The sequence below is a fragment of the Sinocyclocheilus grahami genome, unplaced genomic scaffold, assembly GCF_001515645.1.
Source record: "Sinocyclocheilus grahami isolate Dianchi unplaced genomic scaffold, SAMN03320097.WGS_v1.1 scaffold40.1, whole genome shotgun sequence".
In the NCBI taxonomy this organism is placed as follows: domain Eukaryota; kingdom Metazoa; phylum Chordata; class Actinopteri; order Cypriniformes; family Cyprinidae; genus Sinocyclocheilus; species Sinocyclocheilus grahami.
This window is the reverse complement of record NW_015505219.1, coordinates 2,119,721-2,138,044: the sequence shown is the minus strand read 5'-3', so window position 1 is coordinate 2,138,044 and position 18,324 is coordinate 2,119,721. Positions and strand designations below refer to the sequence as shown.

The 18,324-nt window shown below is 35.4% G+C and overlaps 2 protein-coding genes across 2 annotated transcripts; both read left to right on the top strand.

Moving 5' to 3' along the window:
• Positions 1 to 11,540: 11,540 nt before the first annotated feature.
• Positions 11,541 to 13,070, top strand: LOC107582136 (meprin A subunit alpha-like). Its single transcript, XM_016267867.1, has 8 exons — positions 11,541 to 11,662; positions 11,878 to 11,945; positions 12,049 to 12,067; positions 12,309 to 12,350; positions 12,494 to 12,525; positions 12,626 to 12,704; positions 12,785 to 12,921; positions 13,056 to 13,070. Exons 2-8 carry the CDS (start codon positions 11,883 to 11,885, stop codon positions 13,068 to 13,070), a joined length of 387 nt encoding a protein of 128 aa, XP_016123353.1. The 5' UTR covers positions 11,541 to 11,662; positions 11,878 to 11,882.
• A 53-nt stretch (positions 13,071 to 13,123) lies between these two features.
• LOC107582168 (meprin A subunit beta-like) lies at positions 13,124 to 18,070 on the top strand. The gene is made up of 4 exons (XM_016267896.1): positions 13,124 to 13,223; positions 13,345 to 13,518; positions 13,689 to 13,797; positions 17,793 to 18,070. The coding sequence occupies exons 1-4, from the start codon at positions 13,142 to 13,144 to the stop codon at positions 17,878 to 17,880; spliced, it is 453 nt and encodes a 150-aa protein (XP_016123382.1). The 5' UTR covers positions 13,124 to 13,141; the 3' UTR covers positions 17,881 to 18,070.
• Positions 18,071 to 18,324: the final 254 nt, after the last annotated feature.

Genomic DNA, 18,324 nt, shown 5'->3' with positions numbered 1-18,324 from the left:
TTTAAGTAAGCACTATAACTTTGTGCCACCACAGTATTTAGTTCAGATTGGGATGTGAACTTTGAACTGAGGGTGTACAGGGGCAGTTGTCTTATACATGTGGCAGCATCCCCTTTCTTTATTTTTAATATTTTATATTGTAAAACATTATATATTTAAATTTATTTGCAATTTACTTTTAATAGACCAAAAAGAAACAAAGAAAAAAGAAACTGTTTTGTCATGATATATATTTGACTTGAGAAAGTGCTTTTAATGAATGGGGACTGAGCCTTTCAAGCTTCAATATATGCAAAAGCTCCATAAAAGTATCATAATAGACCAGGTCTCAAACCACAGTATATGTTTGTATGAGAATCACCCCCAAAAAATAAGGTAATAAGGCCTCAGCTCACATTAATTGTAATTACATGGAAAAGTGTGATCAGTACATTATTTAAAATATCTCCTCTTTGTGTTTCACAGAAGAAAAAAAGTCATTTAGTACACATTTGGAACAACATGAGGGTATAAGTAAATTATTACATAATTCTCATTTTTGAGTGAATTATTTCTTTAAGTGCTTGTAAATAACAATAGCAACATAGGAAACACTGAAGCATTAAATGGAGTCATGCTTGTTTTGGGTTACATGAGCCATTTTTCTCATTTAGACTGTCTGTGACTGTGGAAAGGTGATCGATTGCTCAGATCAAGGACAATGGTGCTTTTGTTGACTAGTTTTTGTTGACCAAATTTCATGTGGATTTTGAAAAAGAATGGTTATTTGATACAATAACTAATAATTGTATAACAAAGATTCTTTAAATGCTATTATTAGTACTTTTGAGACTTGAACACATCACATTCACTTAGACTGTATATGTTCAGTGTACATAATTTAATGTCATTAATTGTGTTGAGCTTTGATTTATGTGGCTGAGTTGCTGTTTTCACATGAAGAAAATTCTAGGGTTTACACTAAATGCTCATTCAGCATTATTATACCCTTTCTCTTAGACCCCACTAGACACACCTCTTCTGTCATCCAGCCAGCGTGGAGGGGCAGAGTCCGCTTACAACACTTCATCTGGATATCTAATTTCCTCCACGCATAAACAATATTTACTGTAACCTTGAGCATTCAAAGCACAGAAAGAAAAAGAAAAACATGGCATCTATGCCATTCTCTTACTAAACAAAATGTCTGATTTTTGTGGTGTTTTATAAACAGTTAACGTAAACCTATTTTCATGAGGTTTCAAGTATGTTTGATAAGACCTAAAAAATGTAATATCTCCAACCAAATTAGGCTTTATTACAGTGTGACCTACAAATAGAACACAAAGGAATTTAAAGAAATTTCAACTTGTACATTGGTAAACATACAGTACATTGTTGATTATTGTTGGTAAGACCGAAAATGTGATCAGAGCACTATTCATTTGTCTGTGAGTGTTTTCAGTGGCATGGATGCCCATTTAAGCTCACAGTGACAAATGCATTACTGTCACAAATACACAAGGAGTTTGACTTAAACAAGCTGTGTCTTGCACTGCCAGATGTCTAGACGTCATCCACTTATTGGCCTTGTGCTAAATGCATGCAGGCAAGCACATGTTAGTTTGGCCGCTGTCAGCCAAGATATTGTCTCCTTCACTGATGAATGGATTAGATATCTGAGGCTTTGATAAAGAAAGGTCAGTGCCTTCATACAAAGACTTGTTTGTGTACTTAGGATGTAGCTGAGGTGATGTAGCACAAACTGGAGCATGTGTGTTTGGGACATACAAAACATACTTAGAAATCACTTAATAATCATTAACCCTTTATGAAGTTGACTCTGGGAAAACAGATCCTTTTTTTTTCATTTTGCAAGATAAATGGTAAAATGAGATTTAAAATGCTAAACAGTGATAGGATGACTCATGAACCAACAGAAAGCTTTTCTTTGTCTCACCATGTCCTGGCGGTGGTTTTAAAATTGTGGTGCCCCATGTGGACAATAGGGTCTGGCTGCAGACATGCACTTGCATTTTCAGACTTGCACTCTCAGTCTTGCACTCTCAGACACCTGCACTTCTGCGAGTGACGTCACTTGCAGTTTTTATTTTATTTTAATTTTTTTATTGAATCTCTCAACATTTTACACAAGTAGCCAGGTGGTGAAGACAAGAAAAAAGAAACTAAATCACGAAGTCACTTGCAATCGCCGCTTGCACTCTCAGCTACTTGCAACCCACACGAATTGTGCGTGTTGCCAATGGAGACAAGACGCTGTGGTGGTTAAATGATTCAAACAAATTTAGTACTATAACATTCAGGGTCCATCCTGCAAGTCATCTGTAGGAGAAAAAGACAAGACCTGCAAATCCGTGGCCACAGAACAGCAGAATATAAATGCAATGCGCAAAGTCTCTCATTAAGCGCTTTTAAACCTCCCGTAGAAAACCATACACTTAATATGACTTAATGTGTTAAGATAGTGCTATTAAAAGATCAAATTCAATATATAGTTTATTCATTTAATGTACTAGGCTACTACAAGGCAAGCATATGCTCATGAACACAACGAGCAAACTTATACTTTTCCTCCCATACGCCTACAGCAATACGCTTAATGTGCCATAATGGACTAAAATGATAAAGACCAAATTCAGTATTTCTTATTGTTGATGCAAACTACACAGACCATATGAACACCTATTAAGAAATTCATTAAGTGATATTAAATGGACCAACTCTATTCTGGTCTCACCTGCTTATCTGTACACATTAATTGTGTTTTAATAATGAAGAGGAGCATATGAGGTCTTTATAATCTTAGACCGTTATGCCACATTATGCCACCTTTTGCGGAATGGGAGGAAAACACTATATACATACATTATATTAATAAACTTAATTTGATCTTTTAATAGCACTATCTTAATACATTAAGCCATAGCCTATTAAGTGTATGGCTTTCTACGGGAGGTTTAAAAGCACTTAAAGAGAGACTTTGCGCATTGCGTTCATATTCTGCTGTTTTGTGGCCACGGATTTTGCGGGTCTTGTCTTTTTCTCCTACAGATGACTTGCAGGACCCTGTATGTTATAGTACTACATTTGTTTGAATCATTTAACCACCACAGTGTCTTGTCTCCATTGGCAACACGCACGATTCGTGTGGGTTGCAAGTAGCTGAGAGTGCAAGCGGTAATTGCAAGTGACTTCGTGATTTAGTTTCTTTTTTTGTTGTCTTCACCACCTGGCTATTTGTGTAAAAATCAATTAAATAAAATTTAGTACTACATTTGTTTGAATCATTTAACCACCACAGTGTCTTGTCTCCATTGGCAACACGCACGATTCGTGTGGGTTGCAAGTAGCTGAGAGTGCAAGCGGTAATTGCAAGTGACTTCGTGATTTAGTTTCTTTTTTTCTTGTCTTCACCACCTGGCTATTTGTGTAAAAATCAATTAAATAAAATTTTAAAAAGACTGCAAGTGATGTCACTCACGGAAGTGCAGGTGTCTGAGAGTGCAAGTCTGAGAGTGCAAGTCTGAAAATGCAAGTGCATGTCTGCAGCCAGACCCTTCTCCATGTGGAGACTGCACAGTTCTGCTGAATGTGGTGTTGCCTAGAAGTGGTGTTGTATATCATTGAAGTGGATATGGACACAGTGGATGTAATCACTATTAAGAATGTGCATTACATCTATTATTTTATTTCTTTAATAATTTCTTTATTTCTTTATTATTTTATTTATATTATTTTATTTTTTAGCATTTATTTGTAAGTAATTGGCTGGGAGCCATTTCAATTAGATTCTGTCACAGCAGTTGAAGTAGGTTACTGTACTGTTGAGAGTATTAAAATTCTTTAATATCCTTGTTCATTGCTAATTTTATTATAGATTTAGTTTCTTTTTTTGTTGTCTTCACCACCTGGCTATTTGTGTAAAAATCAATTAAATAAAATTTAAAAAAGACTGCAAGTGATGTCACTCACGGAAGTGCAGGTGTCTGAGAGTGCAAGTCTGAGAGTGCAAGTCTGAAAATGCAAGTGCATGTCTGCAGCCAGACCCTTCTCCATGTGGAGACTGCACAGTTCTGCTGAATGTGGTGTTGCCTAGAAGTGGTGTTGTATATCATTGAAGTGGATATGGACACAGTGGATGTAATCACTATTAAGAATGTGCATTACATCTATTATTTTATTTCTTTAATAATTTCTTTATTTCTTTATTATTTTATTTATATTATTTTATTTTTTAGCATTTATTTGTAAGTAATTGGCTGGGAGACATTTCAATTAGATTCTGTCACAGCAGTTGAAGTAGGTTACTGTACTGTTGAGAGTATTAAAATTCTTTAATATCCTTGTTCATTGCTAATTTTATTATTGAATAGAATAGAATAGAATGTGGTTGATGCACAGTTTCAAAACACAAGCTGACTACTGCAGTGGGACACCTGCTCCACCATGTGTTGAACCTCAGTTTTTTTGTGAAATAGACCCCTTTTAAAAACACATGCATGTTATTATGGAAGCCCTATTGAAACCTACAACTGCTTATTTGTGAATATGATCTATGGTTGATGGTAAATAATCAGGGACGGTTCTAGAGTGAGTAAATATCCGGGCCATAGCCCAGAGACATATGTGTCAAAATACATGGAATACGCTTACTAATATATACTAATATATATACTACTACTAATAATATGCTATTATTAGTACTTTTGAGACTTTAACACATCGCATTCACTTAGACTGTATATGTTCAGTGTACATAATTTAATGTAATTAATTGTGTTGAGCTTTGATTTATGTGGCTGAGTTGCTGTTTTCACATGAAGAAAACTATAGGGTTTACACTAAGTGGCTCATTCAGCATTATTATACACTTTCTCTTAGACCCCACTAGACACACCTCTTCCGTCATCCAGCCAGCGTGGAGGGGCAGAGTCCGCTTACAACACTTCATCTGGATATCTAATTTCCTCCACACATAAACAATAACAATAGCAATTGTACATGCATTTACACTGCGCTTGAAAACTGCATGAATAATGTTATGATATTAATGTTTTATATATAAAAACGTCTATATAGAAATAAAAAAAATGGTAGAAAAAAATAGAATGATACTTTTGAATGTGAAACTAAAATTACCAGTAGGTGGCGGCAAACCACTGTCTTAATAAGTGAGTCACTGAGTCATTTATTCAATAGATTCTTTCAAAATGACAATCCATGTGTCCCAATGTTCATATTATCCATCCTAAAAAGTATGTGACATAAAAATGCATTTACAATTCCCAACCGCTAGATGGCAATTGTAGCCCTACTGAGACATGACTACTGGCAACGCGAGACACGAGAGTTAGTAGAGATCAGTGTTGTGTTTTGAATTTTGTTTTTACACGTGAGAGCACCAAGTTGACCTGTCAGAGCAGCAGGCAAACAACAACCAATAAAGGACATTCCTACTTGGTCTTGTAAGTATCTGTGTTTTCGTTTTGACGTGTGTTCTTTATTTATCTATATTATTTGTTATCATGTTTAGGAACCGTGACATTTTAGTGAAGGAAGCAGATCGTAGTTGATAGTGATCCGTGACTAGGCGCGATTTGGGATTGTGGAGGCTCCGACACGATCAGGAGCTATATAATGACACCACACAATTAAGGATTTTTTGGGACAAAAAGTGGTTGCGACAAAACTCAAATCGGGCCACAGCCCCCCAGATTGCTCAGGGGTGCAAATCGGGCCCAAAATCGGTCTTAAAGGTGGGGTAAGCCATTTCACAAAAAAAAACGCTTTAGAAAACTGATTCGGGCCGACTAGCAAAACAAACTTGTAGCCAATCAGCAGTAAGGGGCGTGTCTACCCATGATGTGGAGGAGAGAGCGTTTAGTGCACAGGACGGACATTAGCGAGCCAAGCGACAGAAAGATATAGATGGCAGATAAAAAAACAAAAGAGGAAAACGTCTGCGGAACAAAAGAAGGCTTAAGGCAAGAAGTAGAACCCGTGTAAGTATCGGATCAGCTTTCCAGCGCTGGAGAGAACTCAAGAAGTGGAAGGCCTGCGATCGGACGCCGAGGTTACTTTGTTTCTTCTCCATAGGTGAGTAACCTATGTCTGCGCCGCAACAGCTAAAGTCTGTCTAGTACACTGGACGCGACAAAGCGACCGTTGAAAATCATTTGAAATTTGTGTCGATACGTCATGAATAGAACGCAGCAGCAGTTTTCTGTTAGGGATTTGTCGTGTCGTGCCGCGGTGCATCCAGTGTAGACCATAGATATGTATATACAGTATATCTATGGTGTGTAGACAGCATCACGGATTATAATGAGTTCCATAGTATTTTGTCGCTCTGCGCCACTCGCGTCCGGTGTAGACACGGTGTAACATTGGTTTTGCTTTGTTTCACAGAACTAATCGTTGCCTGGGTTGCGTACATATATGTGGGGCGGAGCTATCAAAATAGGGGCGAGAGCCTTTTGGGGTAGGGGCGTGTTTGTTTTGGTGATTTCAAATGTCAACATTGGCTACCAGAAATCGCTTACCCCACCTTTAAAATCTTCAAGTGTGTGGCCAGCCATAGGAGTACATTTAAATATTCAAATTATGTTATCCAAACATGAACAATTTGAAAATGTACTTATAAACTCAGATCAAGATTTCTTGTGTTTATCTGAAATGTGGTTAATTAAAACTTTTCCTAGTGCTGCTTTAGCAATGCCTGGGTATAAATATTTCAGTTTCAGACAAGCTAGGAAAAATGCTAAAACTTGCTAAAATTCCCGGTGGGCCGGTCTGTTTTTTGGCCACGAGGGCTGGTACTGTCATGCCACTGCTATGGGGTATGGATGCCCGTATTTAAGGCATCAAAGAAGCGTATCGTATGAAAGTTATAACACATTTTGTCCCGTATTCGCAGGCATATGCCATATGACCACCAGACCATATGAATAACTATCATTATTTTTGCGCAAATTATTGTTTTATTTGTGAACGTAGCGGAATCCTCTGGCTGCTCCTGTTTCACAGTCAGCAGTACTCGCCCGCGATTTGATTTTGGCAAATCAGTTTGGGCGAATGCAATTTATTGATCATCAGCCCAAAATTTAGCAAGGCAGGAAAACATTTCATCTACCTGAGGGGAGACGTCTTTCACTATTGTAAGTTAAGGCTGTTAAATAGAGAGGAAAATACATTTAAAAAAAATGTAGGCCTACTTCTAGCGCATTCTTAAACTTGGACCTAATTTTATTGAAGTAGAAATCCAAGCACCAGAAGCAGCCCACACTCAGCCCACAAGTTTTCGTTAATAGAAAAATATGCATTTTCATTCATTAGGCTATATGGTTGCAATAATAGCCATTTTAGTTAAAAAAATTTAAGTGCATAGACGTTCAGTTGTTATGCTTTCAAATTTCTTGCCATTTGTATGGATGTCATTTCACAGTATTTTCACCTCCTAAATTACTACATTAATTGTGCAGTCACGATTTTATAATGGTACAATTTACTCAGGCCAATGACTTTTTTTTTTTGTATGGCATTAAAATTATTTTTAGAATAGGTTAAGTAAAACAAATCTGATTATTTCTGAGAACTTTTTATCTGCAGGCAGACTTTATGGTACAGTAGGTCTACAAATATTTTGTTGGAGATATGCGAGCAAAAAATAATAGATTAAAAAATGTATAATAGAAAGCGCAAATGCGGCGCTGAAAAGGCCAGTAAAATAATAATAATAAAAAAAACAAAGCTGTAGAAAAATATAATGAATTACAAGTCTGTAGAGAACAGAGCGCTATTGCAGACTTATATACTGAAGTTTTAATTACATTATTGTAATAGTAGCTATAGTCAGTCGTGAACTAAAGTGGGAGGCATGAAACTCCAGGGCTGAAAATGACTCCCACTCCGGCCCTGGCCTGGAGTCAAAATCACACATCAATTGTTCAGATAATTTGTTTCAAGACATTTGACATGTTTCCATCCTGAAATCTCGTGGGTGTTGAACTAGCTAATTTTTTACGCCGTTGCAAATTCCAAAACGTCATTTTAGAGCTAATAACAGAGGCTTGAGCCATTGATATGCAGGCTAATGCAGTTATTAATGCAGTCTAACGCAGTTATTAGAGAGAGAGAGCGAAAGAGAAAGATTAAGTGCATGTGAATACTTGCGTCAGTGCATCTCTCAGCAGTATTCAGCAGCAGCGTCTACTAGCGAATCTTTAAGTTGAACTGCTTCAAGAACCTTGCTACTGAGAAATGTCATGCAGCTTTTCATCTGCGAAACTCTTTATTGATAAATTTGCAGGGCAGCCGCAGCGCTGATGACAAGTTTCATAGTCAATGTCAAGATGACATTTTGACAAGCAAAATGTGTGTGCTTGTGTGAAAAAGAACGGGAGAAAGAAAGTGTGATTTCCGTAGGCCTACATAAAAAAAGGTTGAAGACATGGAAATAGTTTGTCATTTTTACCCTATTGTTTGTTATATTTATTTTCTCAATGTCTTCTGGGGTTTTGGTTCTTTTACTGTTGTAGATATCCCATAGTATAACAAAAATATTATATATATCTTCATTGTGTTTGGGCCCCCCCTGGATGAGCAAGCATAGGCACATGACTAGAATGTATGTGTAAAGCCGGCCCTGCCTGTAAGTGCATTTGAAGAAGAGCATGGACAAATTGATTGGGCATCGCTTAAATCTACTGAAAATCTGGAAACTGCACATACAATTTTTATAGAGATAAAAAACGTAAGGAATGAATACACAAAATTTGTTGAAAATAGGCATAGAAAGAATCATTTATCATGGATTAATGAAGGTATGGATTAAAAAACTTGCTAGAGGATCAACTTCTTTTTAACAGTTTAAGAAACAAGGTTAAGACAATATGGCAGGCTAAGGCACAATTTTTTTTATTTTTTTTTTAAACGAGACTAAAGGTAGTAGTAAAAAAGTATAAAGGTATAAAAAGACTCTTTATCATGTAATAAATGTTTAAAATTAGATTTTTAAGGAAGAATAATAATTGATAAACCTGAAGAAATTGTAGATATATTTAACAATTTCTTTGTTGACTCAGTTCAAAGTTTGACTGATAAGTTTGAAATAAGATATAAATAAATACATTTTGTTAATTCAGTAAAACCAGTTTCTGAGCTTACAATTCAGAATATTATAAAATATTTCAAAAATTCCAATGCTAAAGATATATATGGTTTAGATAGGCCTATAAAAAACAATAGTGATATTTTTTAGTACCAATTACTTATTTTGTTAATTTATCAACAATCTACATTCCCAAATTGTTGGAAAACTGGGTTGGCTACCCCAGTTTTCAAGGCAGGTGATCCAACTAATGTATTAAATTATAGGCCGATGTCAATTTGATCAGTAGTGTCTAAAATAGAAAAAGTAGTAACTGAGCAAATTGTGAATTTTATTTTGATATATGAAATAACTTATTGTGTCCTTTGCAATTTGGTTTCTGTAAACAGCATTCAACAGAAACTGCTGTATGCTATTTTATTGAGCAAGTCAAAATTAGACAAGGCTGGGGTTGTGGGTGCTGTGTTCCTTGATTTGCAAAAGGTATTTGACACACTAAATCATAATATCCTATGATCTAAATCAGGGATGGCCAACATCGGTCCTGGAGAGCCACAGTCCTGCAGAGTTTTGCTCCAAACTTGCTAAAAACTCACCTGCCTGTAGGTTTCTAGTAACCCTTATACCTTGATTACCTTGTTCACATGTGTTTGATTAGGGTTGGAGCTGAAGTCTGCAGGACTGTGGCTCTCCAGGACTGACCCTGGCCACCCCGATCTAAATTATTACATTTGAACTTTTCAGAAGATACAATGAAATGGTTTGAGTCTTTTCTTACATCAAGAATACAGTGCACCTGGATTAAAACACATATCTTCTTTAAGAGACTGTTCCACAGGGGTTAACCCTATAAGGTTTTCAGATTGTACTTGAATGACTTTTCAGATCTTTGTCCTGATGTACATATTCAAATGTACGCAGATGACACTGTGATTTATGTATATGTCAAAACAAAAGAACAGGTGGCACAAAAATTATCTAATGCAATGTCAAACATTTTAGACTGGCTTACTCAGTGTTGTGTAACATAAAATGGTTGGAAAAGTGCCTGTATGTATTTTAAAACCAAAAAGAAGGTGGCGGTCCAACCAGATATAATAGTTAATGGTGGAAAATTACAAATTGTTCCGGATTTAAAATATTTTGGGAGTTATTTTAGACTCTGATTTAACTTTTAAAAAGCACGTTCAAAAATAGTTTGTGCAGTGACACCTCAACTTAGAATTGTTTTTATTTACGTATATGGAGTCAACTTTCAATAGAAGCTGCAAGAGTCTTTTTGCATTCTTTGATCTTTTCTCATTTTTCCGATTGTATTCATGGTCACAAGCAGGAAAATCTCTTAGACCTTTATACACCTTATATAAACGTGCTTTAAAAGTATTTGACAAGAAACCTAACAGATATCATCATTGTTTTATAATTAAAAAGTGACTTTTTTTTTAACTTTTGACAATTTTATGTTTTACAATTGTTGTTTAATGTACAAAATTGTTTATAACCTTGCACCCTCACCCTTGAAAGAATTAGTTTCTTCACGCACTGAAAATATAAGACAAACAAGAGCTTTGTCAAGAGGTGATTGTGAAGCGCATTTTAGAGTTACTGATTTACTGTTTAAGTTACATTTGAAAATATGGTTAAAGATGAGTCAGGTTTGTGATCATTGAATATTCCTGTGTTTTGAAATGATTACATAACTTTGGGAGTCTCATTTTTAAAAAAAATCCATTATAGGGTGTTTCAGATGAAATTTAGCTCTGTAGCTAATTCTGGGGCAGAACCATCAAATATTTCCTTTGCACAAAAAGGTTCTTTGTAGAAAAATATATATATATATATATATATATATATATATATATATATAGAACATCTTCAAAAGATGCTAATAAAAAAAATGATAATTTCAGAACCTGTCAGTGAAGGTGTAAGCAAAAAAAAAAAAAGTTCTTCTGCAGCATGACTGTAAAAACCTCTTTTTGATTTTCCAGGCACCCCTATTGTTAAAACTATGTAAATATACTGGGAACTCAGTATGAGGAAGAGATGGACTATGCTATTTGCATGTTCAAATAATAAACTAGAAATTCTCAATTGTCTTAGCTTGTTTTCTGGAAGGAAAAGAGTTGAGACAACTATCTATTTACAAATGGTAAATATTGATTTAAACAAAAACACTCTATCACTGAGACACAGGAAAACCACTGGACCAAAGTAAACAAACTCTATTAAGACAAGAACAGACAAAGAACTTAGCCAGACTGGGGGTATAAAGCAAATGAGGAAAGAGACACATTGCAAATGAGGAAACTGAGTCAGACTGGAGTTTCAATACACAGGGCAAATGAGGAAAGAGAACGGTGGGGCTAATTAGTTAACAAACGAGTAACAATAGTAATAGTAATAATATAATAGTAAAAATGAGAACCTGCTTATAAACAAAGAAAACAAAAAGGAACTAAACAGAGTGGATGTGACAACTTGACACTTTCTTGTCAAACTGGGTGACTGGGAGGCAGTTTTATGTTCAGCTGCATTAGTGACTGAAAACTGGTATGCATCCATATTTTAGTTTCCAGAATTGTTTTAATTTTTATTACCTTAAATGTAAATAACCTACTGGATAATATTTCAATATTATTAAACATAATTAAATATGTTTTTTACAAAAAAAGTTATGTGTCCCAAGTATTTTGCTTGTAAATTTTAAAGTGATTAGAAAAACTCCATAAATCATCAATCAAATTTGATCATTATGATTTTTTCAGTGAAGATGCGATTACGCACAATTATTTTGCTGAGTCTGGCTTTGGCTTTTTGCCCAGCATCATCTATGGTAAGTCCGAGAGCTTATGTTATTGTCATTGTAAAAGTGGTAGATAGCTGTTGATTTTTAAATCAATTTTTCTGAATATTGTTTTCATATCTCATGTTCTCAGCCTCCACCAGATACGTCTGGTAAGTACGGCAGCACAGTCACTGAAATAAATCAGTTGTAAAGTTATTGTAATATGTTTAATATGTGTGTAGTGTAAAAGATCCGGTTTGGGCTGCTCATTACTGCCTGATGATATGATTAGCCATTCAAAGTTTTACTTTCAGGATGTTTCACTAAAATTACATTTTTGTCTAGTATTTAATGCACACAATTCTGGTTCTCCCTCTGTCCTTTGTTTTCTTTATTATATTTGTCTCAAAGACATTATTGAGGATCGGAAGGATATTCCAGATATAAACAAAGGTAAAACTGCTGTATTATCACAAAAACTCAAATACATTGCAGTAAGGCAACTAATATCTATTTTTGTTTATAAATCTTTTTTTTTTTTACTCCTGTTTTATTCAAGCATATTCACTGTGAACTGAACTCTCTTGTGGTGTTAGGTTTAAATCTCAGAGAAGGAGACATCATGATGGTGAGTTCCTTTCCAAGACATTCTATAATTACAATATTGGATAATTCAGAAATCAGCATTTATAGTCCTCCCAGGATACTTAAAACAATCTGCTTTAAAGCCTAATCAAAGGAGCGCCATTCTTGGGAATCAGTACCGGTGGAATATTCCCATCCCCTATGAGCTGAGTGTGAATCTCAGTAAGAAAACATGGATTTTCATGTCATGTCAACTTTTCATTTAGTATTTAAATTAACTTTCATGTTTTCCATGGCTATAGGTATGAACTATAAAGGAGTCATTTTGAGAGCATTTGAGCAGTTCAGACTGAAATCATGTATTGAGTTTAAGCCCAGAACAGCAGAAGACATTTCTTACATCTCTGTGGAGAGTCGTGACGGGTACAGTATGGTTCCAGTTAGTAATCCAAATATAGACAGATATATATTTTTTTCTGTTTGACAAATATAAACAATAAAGTTATAAAATAAAATAAAAAATGTTAATTTAAAGTTTTTGTTTTTATTGTTTTTAATAAACCACATATGTAGGAACTCCTACCTTGAAGCCCAAAATAGCTCTCTAGGCAAAAGAGTAGCTATTTTAAGGAATCCCATGGAGACAAATAACCTTCCAGATGCTTGACCAGAACCCACACATTCAGAAGCGCATGTCCTCTGAGAAAAGCTTCATGACTGACCCTACTTTGGCTTCTTCCTGTGAGATTCTGATTATTTTTCTCTCATATCATTTTACATGCAGCATTTTAGTTAATTGATGATCAAGGTTATTATTATATGTAGCTTTGAAGGGTCTAAAAGCCATATTTTGTTGTAACAGATGACAGTAATTACTGGGACAATCCTCGAAATAATGGAACTCGAGTTGTCATTGGCAATGAGACCATATATTTGGGTGTATATTTTGGCTATGAATATGCCATAATGAAAGAAGATCTCACTAAAAGAGAGTTTATCAAGGGTGGTGACATCATATTTCTCTTCACCATGCAAGGTAGGTTTTGTGCAGTACCTTCAGAAAGCAATTTGATCTTAAATAACACACTGTATTAGGAGTAAATTGGGCAGAATGAGAATGATGACGAGGATTCAAATTTGCAACTTGCAACTTTCTGAGAACATTTAGAGAACTGTTGTTTACAAATCCAGAATACTTTGTTTCAGATATCTCAGGGCTCCGTCAAAAGAACTCTCTACCCTGCCCTAAAGTGACAGTGAAGAACTTCAAGATTTCATTTGATGCAGCAGTCAAGCAGGGACCGTGTGCTACAAGGTGAATATTGTTTTAACTATTGTTAACACCGTCTACACCAGACAATAAGCTGAAGACCCGTAGTGCCACACGTGACAGCAGTCTCAGACTGAAAGTTAGAGTGGAGATTATAAACTCACTGAGGTTAAGCTCAAAGTACATGATGGTCATACATGTTTTGCAACGGTCTGCGCACTGTCTGTGTACAGCCCAATTTTTGTGTCCACCCAGACATAAGGTGAATGTTGAGACAAAAGTGTCCACTAAGTGATATTGTGCATGTGTCAAACTCGTCCATCCTCTCTCATCCGTGGTTAAGTTTTTGAAAGCTGTGTGGAAGCAGCTGTGTGCAAGATGGAGGAAAATGAGGAAAATGAAGTATAACCAGGCCTTTACAGTTAGTGGTGGGGAGAAGCTTATAGTTGTAGTGAAGTTAGGGTTACTGCTAGGGGCGGGTTAGGTGATCGTCAAATTCTGGTGTGAGACTGCTGGCCTGAAATTACTGTCATAATTAAAGAATATCTCACTAAAAGAAAGTTTATCAAGAGTGATGACATAATACTTCTCTTCAGCATGCAAGGTAGGTTTTGTGAAGTAATTTCAGAACACACTGTATTAAGAGTAAATGGGGCAGAATTAGAATGATGACAAGAATTTAAATTTGTGACTTGCAATTTTCTGAGAACATTTAGGGAACTCCTGTTTACAAATACAGAATATATTGTCATAAATATCTCGGGGCTATGTCAGAAGAATGCTCTACCCTGCCCAAAGTGAAGAATAAAATCAAAGAGAATGCATTATAAGTGTATAATATATACACTTATTATAATAAGTGTATGTGTTATAATATATACAGTGCACAGCATAAATGAGTACACCCCCTCTGAAACGTAACAAATTCAGCCATTACTCTTTGCTTAGAAGACATGTTATGGTTTTTTAGAGATATAATATTCCAGCAAGTCTGCTTGATCAGTTACCAAAGAAGAATGTTAAAATTATTCAAGAAAATACCATTGTCTTATCAAAGTGATAAAATGTTGTGTTGCAAAAAGGAGTACACCCTCCTAAAAGTTACTAAATAAAATAAATAAATAAATAAAAAATTCTGGTGTAAGGTTAAGGCAAGTATTGATCATCAGGTAAGTATGTTGAACCAAAACTGTTAAAGGTAATTTCTTGATAATTAAGTGTCATATGGCCCACTGAATCATACTCAGACTTAACGCTGACAACAATGAAACCACTTGAGTGTCCACTAAGTGATATTGTGCATGTGTCAAACTCGTCCATCCTCTCTCATCCGTGGTTAAGTTTTTGAAAGCTGTGTGGAAGCAGCTGTGTGCAAGATGGAGGAAAATGAGGAAAATGAAGTATAACCAGGCCTTTACAGTTAGTGGTGGGGAGAAGCTTATAGTTGTAGTGAAGTTAGGGTTACTGCTAGGGGCGGGTTAGGTGATCGTCAAATTCTGGTGTGAGACTGCTGGCCTGAAATTACTGTCATAATTAAAGAATATCTCACTAAAAGAAAGTTTATCAAGAGTGATGACATAATACTTCTCTTCAGCATGCAAGGTAGGTTTTGTGAAGTAATTTCAGAACACACTGTATTAAGAGTAAATGGGGCAGAATTAGAATGATGACAAGAATTTAAATTTGTGACTTGCAATTTTCTGAGAACATTTAGGGAACTCCTGTTTACAAATACAGAATATATTGTCATAAATATCTCGGGGCTATGTCAGAAGAATGCTCTACCCTGCCCAAAGTGAAGAATAAAATCAAAGAGAATGCATTATAAGTGTATAATATATACACTTATTATAATAAGTGTATGTGTTATAATATATACAGTGCACAGCATAAATGAGTACACCCCCTCTGAAACGTAACAAATTCAGCCATTACTCTTTGCTTAGAAGACATGTTATGGTTTTTTAGAGATATAATATTCCAGCAAGTCTGCTTGATCAGTTACCAAAGAAGAATGTTAAAATTATTCAAGAAAATACCATTGTCTTATCAAAGTGATAAAATGTTGTGTTGCAAAAAGGAGTACACCCTCCTAAAAGTTACTAAATAAAAAATAAAAAAAAATATAAAAAAAAATTCTGGTGTAAGGTTAAGGCAAGTATTGATCATCAGGTAAGTATGTTGAACCAAAACTGTTAAAGGTAATTTCTTGATAATTAAGTGTCATATGGCCCACTGAATCATACTCAGACTTAACGCTGACAACAATGAAACCACTTGAGAGAGAACTGTCAGATTTATTTCTTAGCATAATAGAGGACAATGGTACAATAGGAATACCAAATTATTGTTTTAAGTGTGAAAATATAGCCAAATTAACACAGAAATTCAAAAACAATGGACTTGTGAAAAGGCCCCTGAAATAATCAGGTCTTCACTTTAAGCTTTCATTTAGTGATGAGTGAGTTTTTGCTAGAAAAAGAGCAGGAGAAACACTGTGAAAGTGTCTCAGAGCCAGCAAAAGCTGTAAAAAGAGTGACACTTTATCTCACAGAGTAAGATGTGGCATGCAGAAGTGACATGCATGGTTGTTTATCCACACCAGAATTACCGACTGTACCCAAAGCACAATAAACTCATTTAGCTTTTTCCAAGGCCCATATTTACAAAATATAGACTTCTGGGAATCCATGCTATGGTCTCATGAGACCAGTTCAATCATTTCGGATCTAACAGCATCCAAAATGTTCTGGTGTTGCTAGAGGAAGGAGTACAGCGAGAAGTGCCTGGTTCCCACAGTGACGTTCAGTGGTAGTAAAGCTCTTCTATAGGGATGTATGAGTGCTGAAGGTGTGAGGGAGTTGCACTTTATCAACGCTGTCATGAATTCACACACCACTGTGTGCTGTAATACAAAAACCTGAAACTGAAGATGCTACCCTTTTCTCATTCCCTGCATTGTTGGGCTTTTTTTAACATGACAATGACGATATTCATTCTCCTGAGTTGAAAATCCTTCAGTGGACATGTATTTCACTCAATCTTAACACTCTTGAGCTGCTGTGAGAGATTCTGTAGAGACGAGCTGAGCAACACTCCCCATTAAAGACCAGGGCATTTCAGGAGGTCGTCCTCCAGGAGTTAAACAGGACAGATGTGAAAATTTGTCATGAACTTGTACACTCAGTGCCAAGAAGTGTCAGAGCAGTGTACTTAGAGATATGGAGGACATATTAAGTTTTAGAATATTACACTTGGTTGAATTAAATCTAGGTTGTACTCAATTCTGCAATCCTTCATTTAAACAAAAATTGGCGAAATTTCTAATTTTACAGATATTAATGGCATGTATTTCTCTGTTTTTATTAAGAATATGTTTAATACATTTCAATTTTGCCATCTTTCTATGAATTATATTAGTGATCATTAAGAAAATACATCTTTTATATTTAATCAGAGGGGGTGTACTCATTAATGCTGTGCACTGTACATTATAATATACGGTTGCTGCATACTAAAATATTAATGACGGACATTTTTATTAGAACATTATTTTATTAAGCAGCGTATTGCCATTCTCATAGGCCTACATTCTTACTATGAGATGTAATTTATAGGATGGGACATGCCTTTATTTTTCCAGGTTTGTCCCCACTATCGCAGGGATGCTGGAGCCCCAGCATCTCGGGCCCAAGTTCCCTAATCAGTGAACTTAAAATGAAAACAAACATGCCCCCACTCATTAAAAGTTTAATTGAAATGTTATCACATTAGGCAATTTCACTGACTGGCATCCTTCTGCTAGAATATATCTCTTTAATATTACAGAAGGTTGCTATGCAGCAAAAATAACGATCAGCTATTGGCTCAGACTAATCAGAAGCCAGGGCCACAACTAGCTGTTTTATAATGGTACATAAACTTTGTAAATAGCAATTTACATTTCAAACCATACAGTATCAAAATATGAGATTAAATTAATATTTTCTAGTACAGCTGACAGTGCATTAATATTTATATGTATATTTCTCTTCTTTTAGTGATTGTCTGGGCATATTTTGCACTTCCAGTACTTCCTCTCTGATCCTATTGGTGGTTTGCTTCCGTTTGCTGGTAAATGAATCCTGAGATTTTTCCAGCTCTATGTCTGACTACATGAATTCAATTTAAAAGCAACTGCATCTGTCTTCAGCCTTCTGATATATCATACTGTTAAACCTATATTTTAATCGAATGAGATGCTTACACAGAATACATGGTTATCTGTAATGAAGCAAAACGTTAATTTTAGTCTACTGATTTCCATGATAAACTATATTGTTACATATGGTTCACACATTTTCTGAATAGGTTAAGTTAAATATATGAAATATTGCAATCATTGCATAAACATTATTGGTTGTAAGTTACTATACAAAATTTTAAATGTGGCTTTGCACCCACAAGAACTATGTGAATGTCTTGCATGAATCACAAACCAATTTTGCAAATAATAACTTAACTTAAAATGCTGAAAGATCTAAGGATTTAAATTGTAGCAATCTGTGTGTAGCTTAATGAGAGAAACCATAC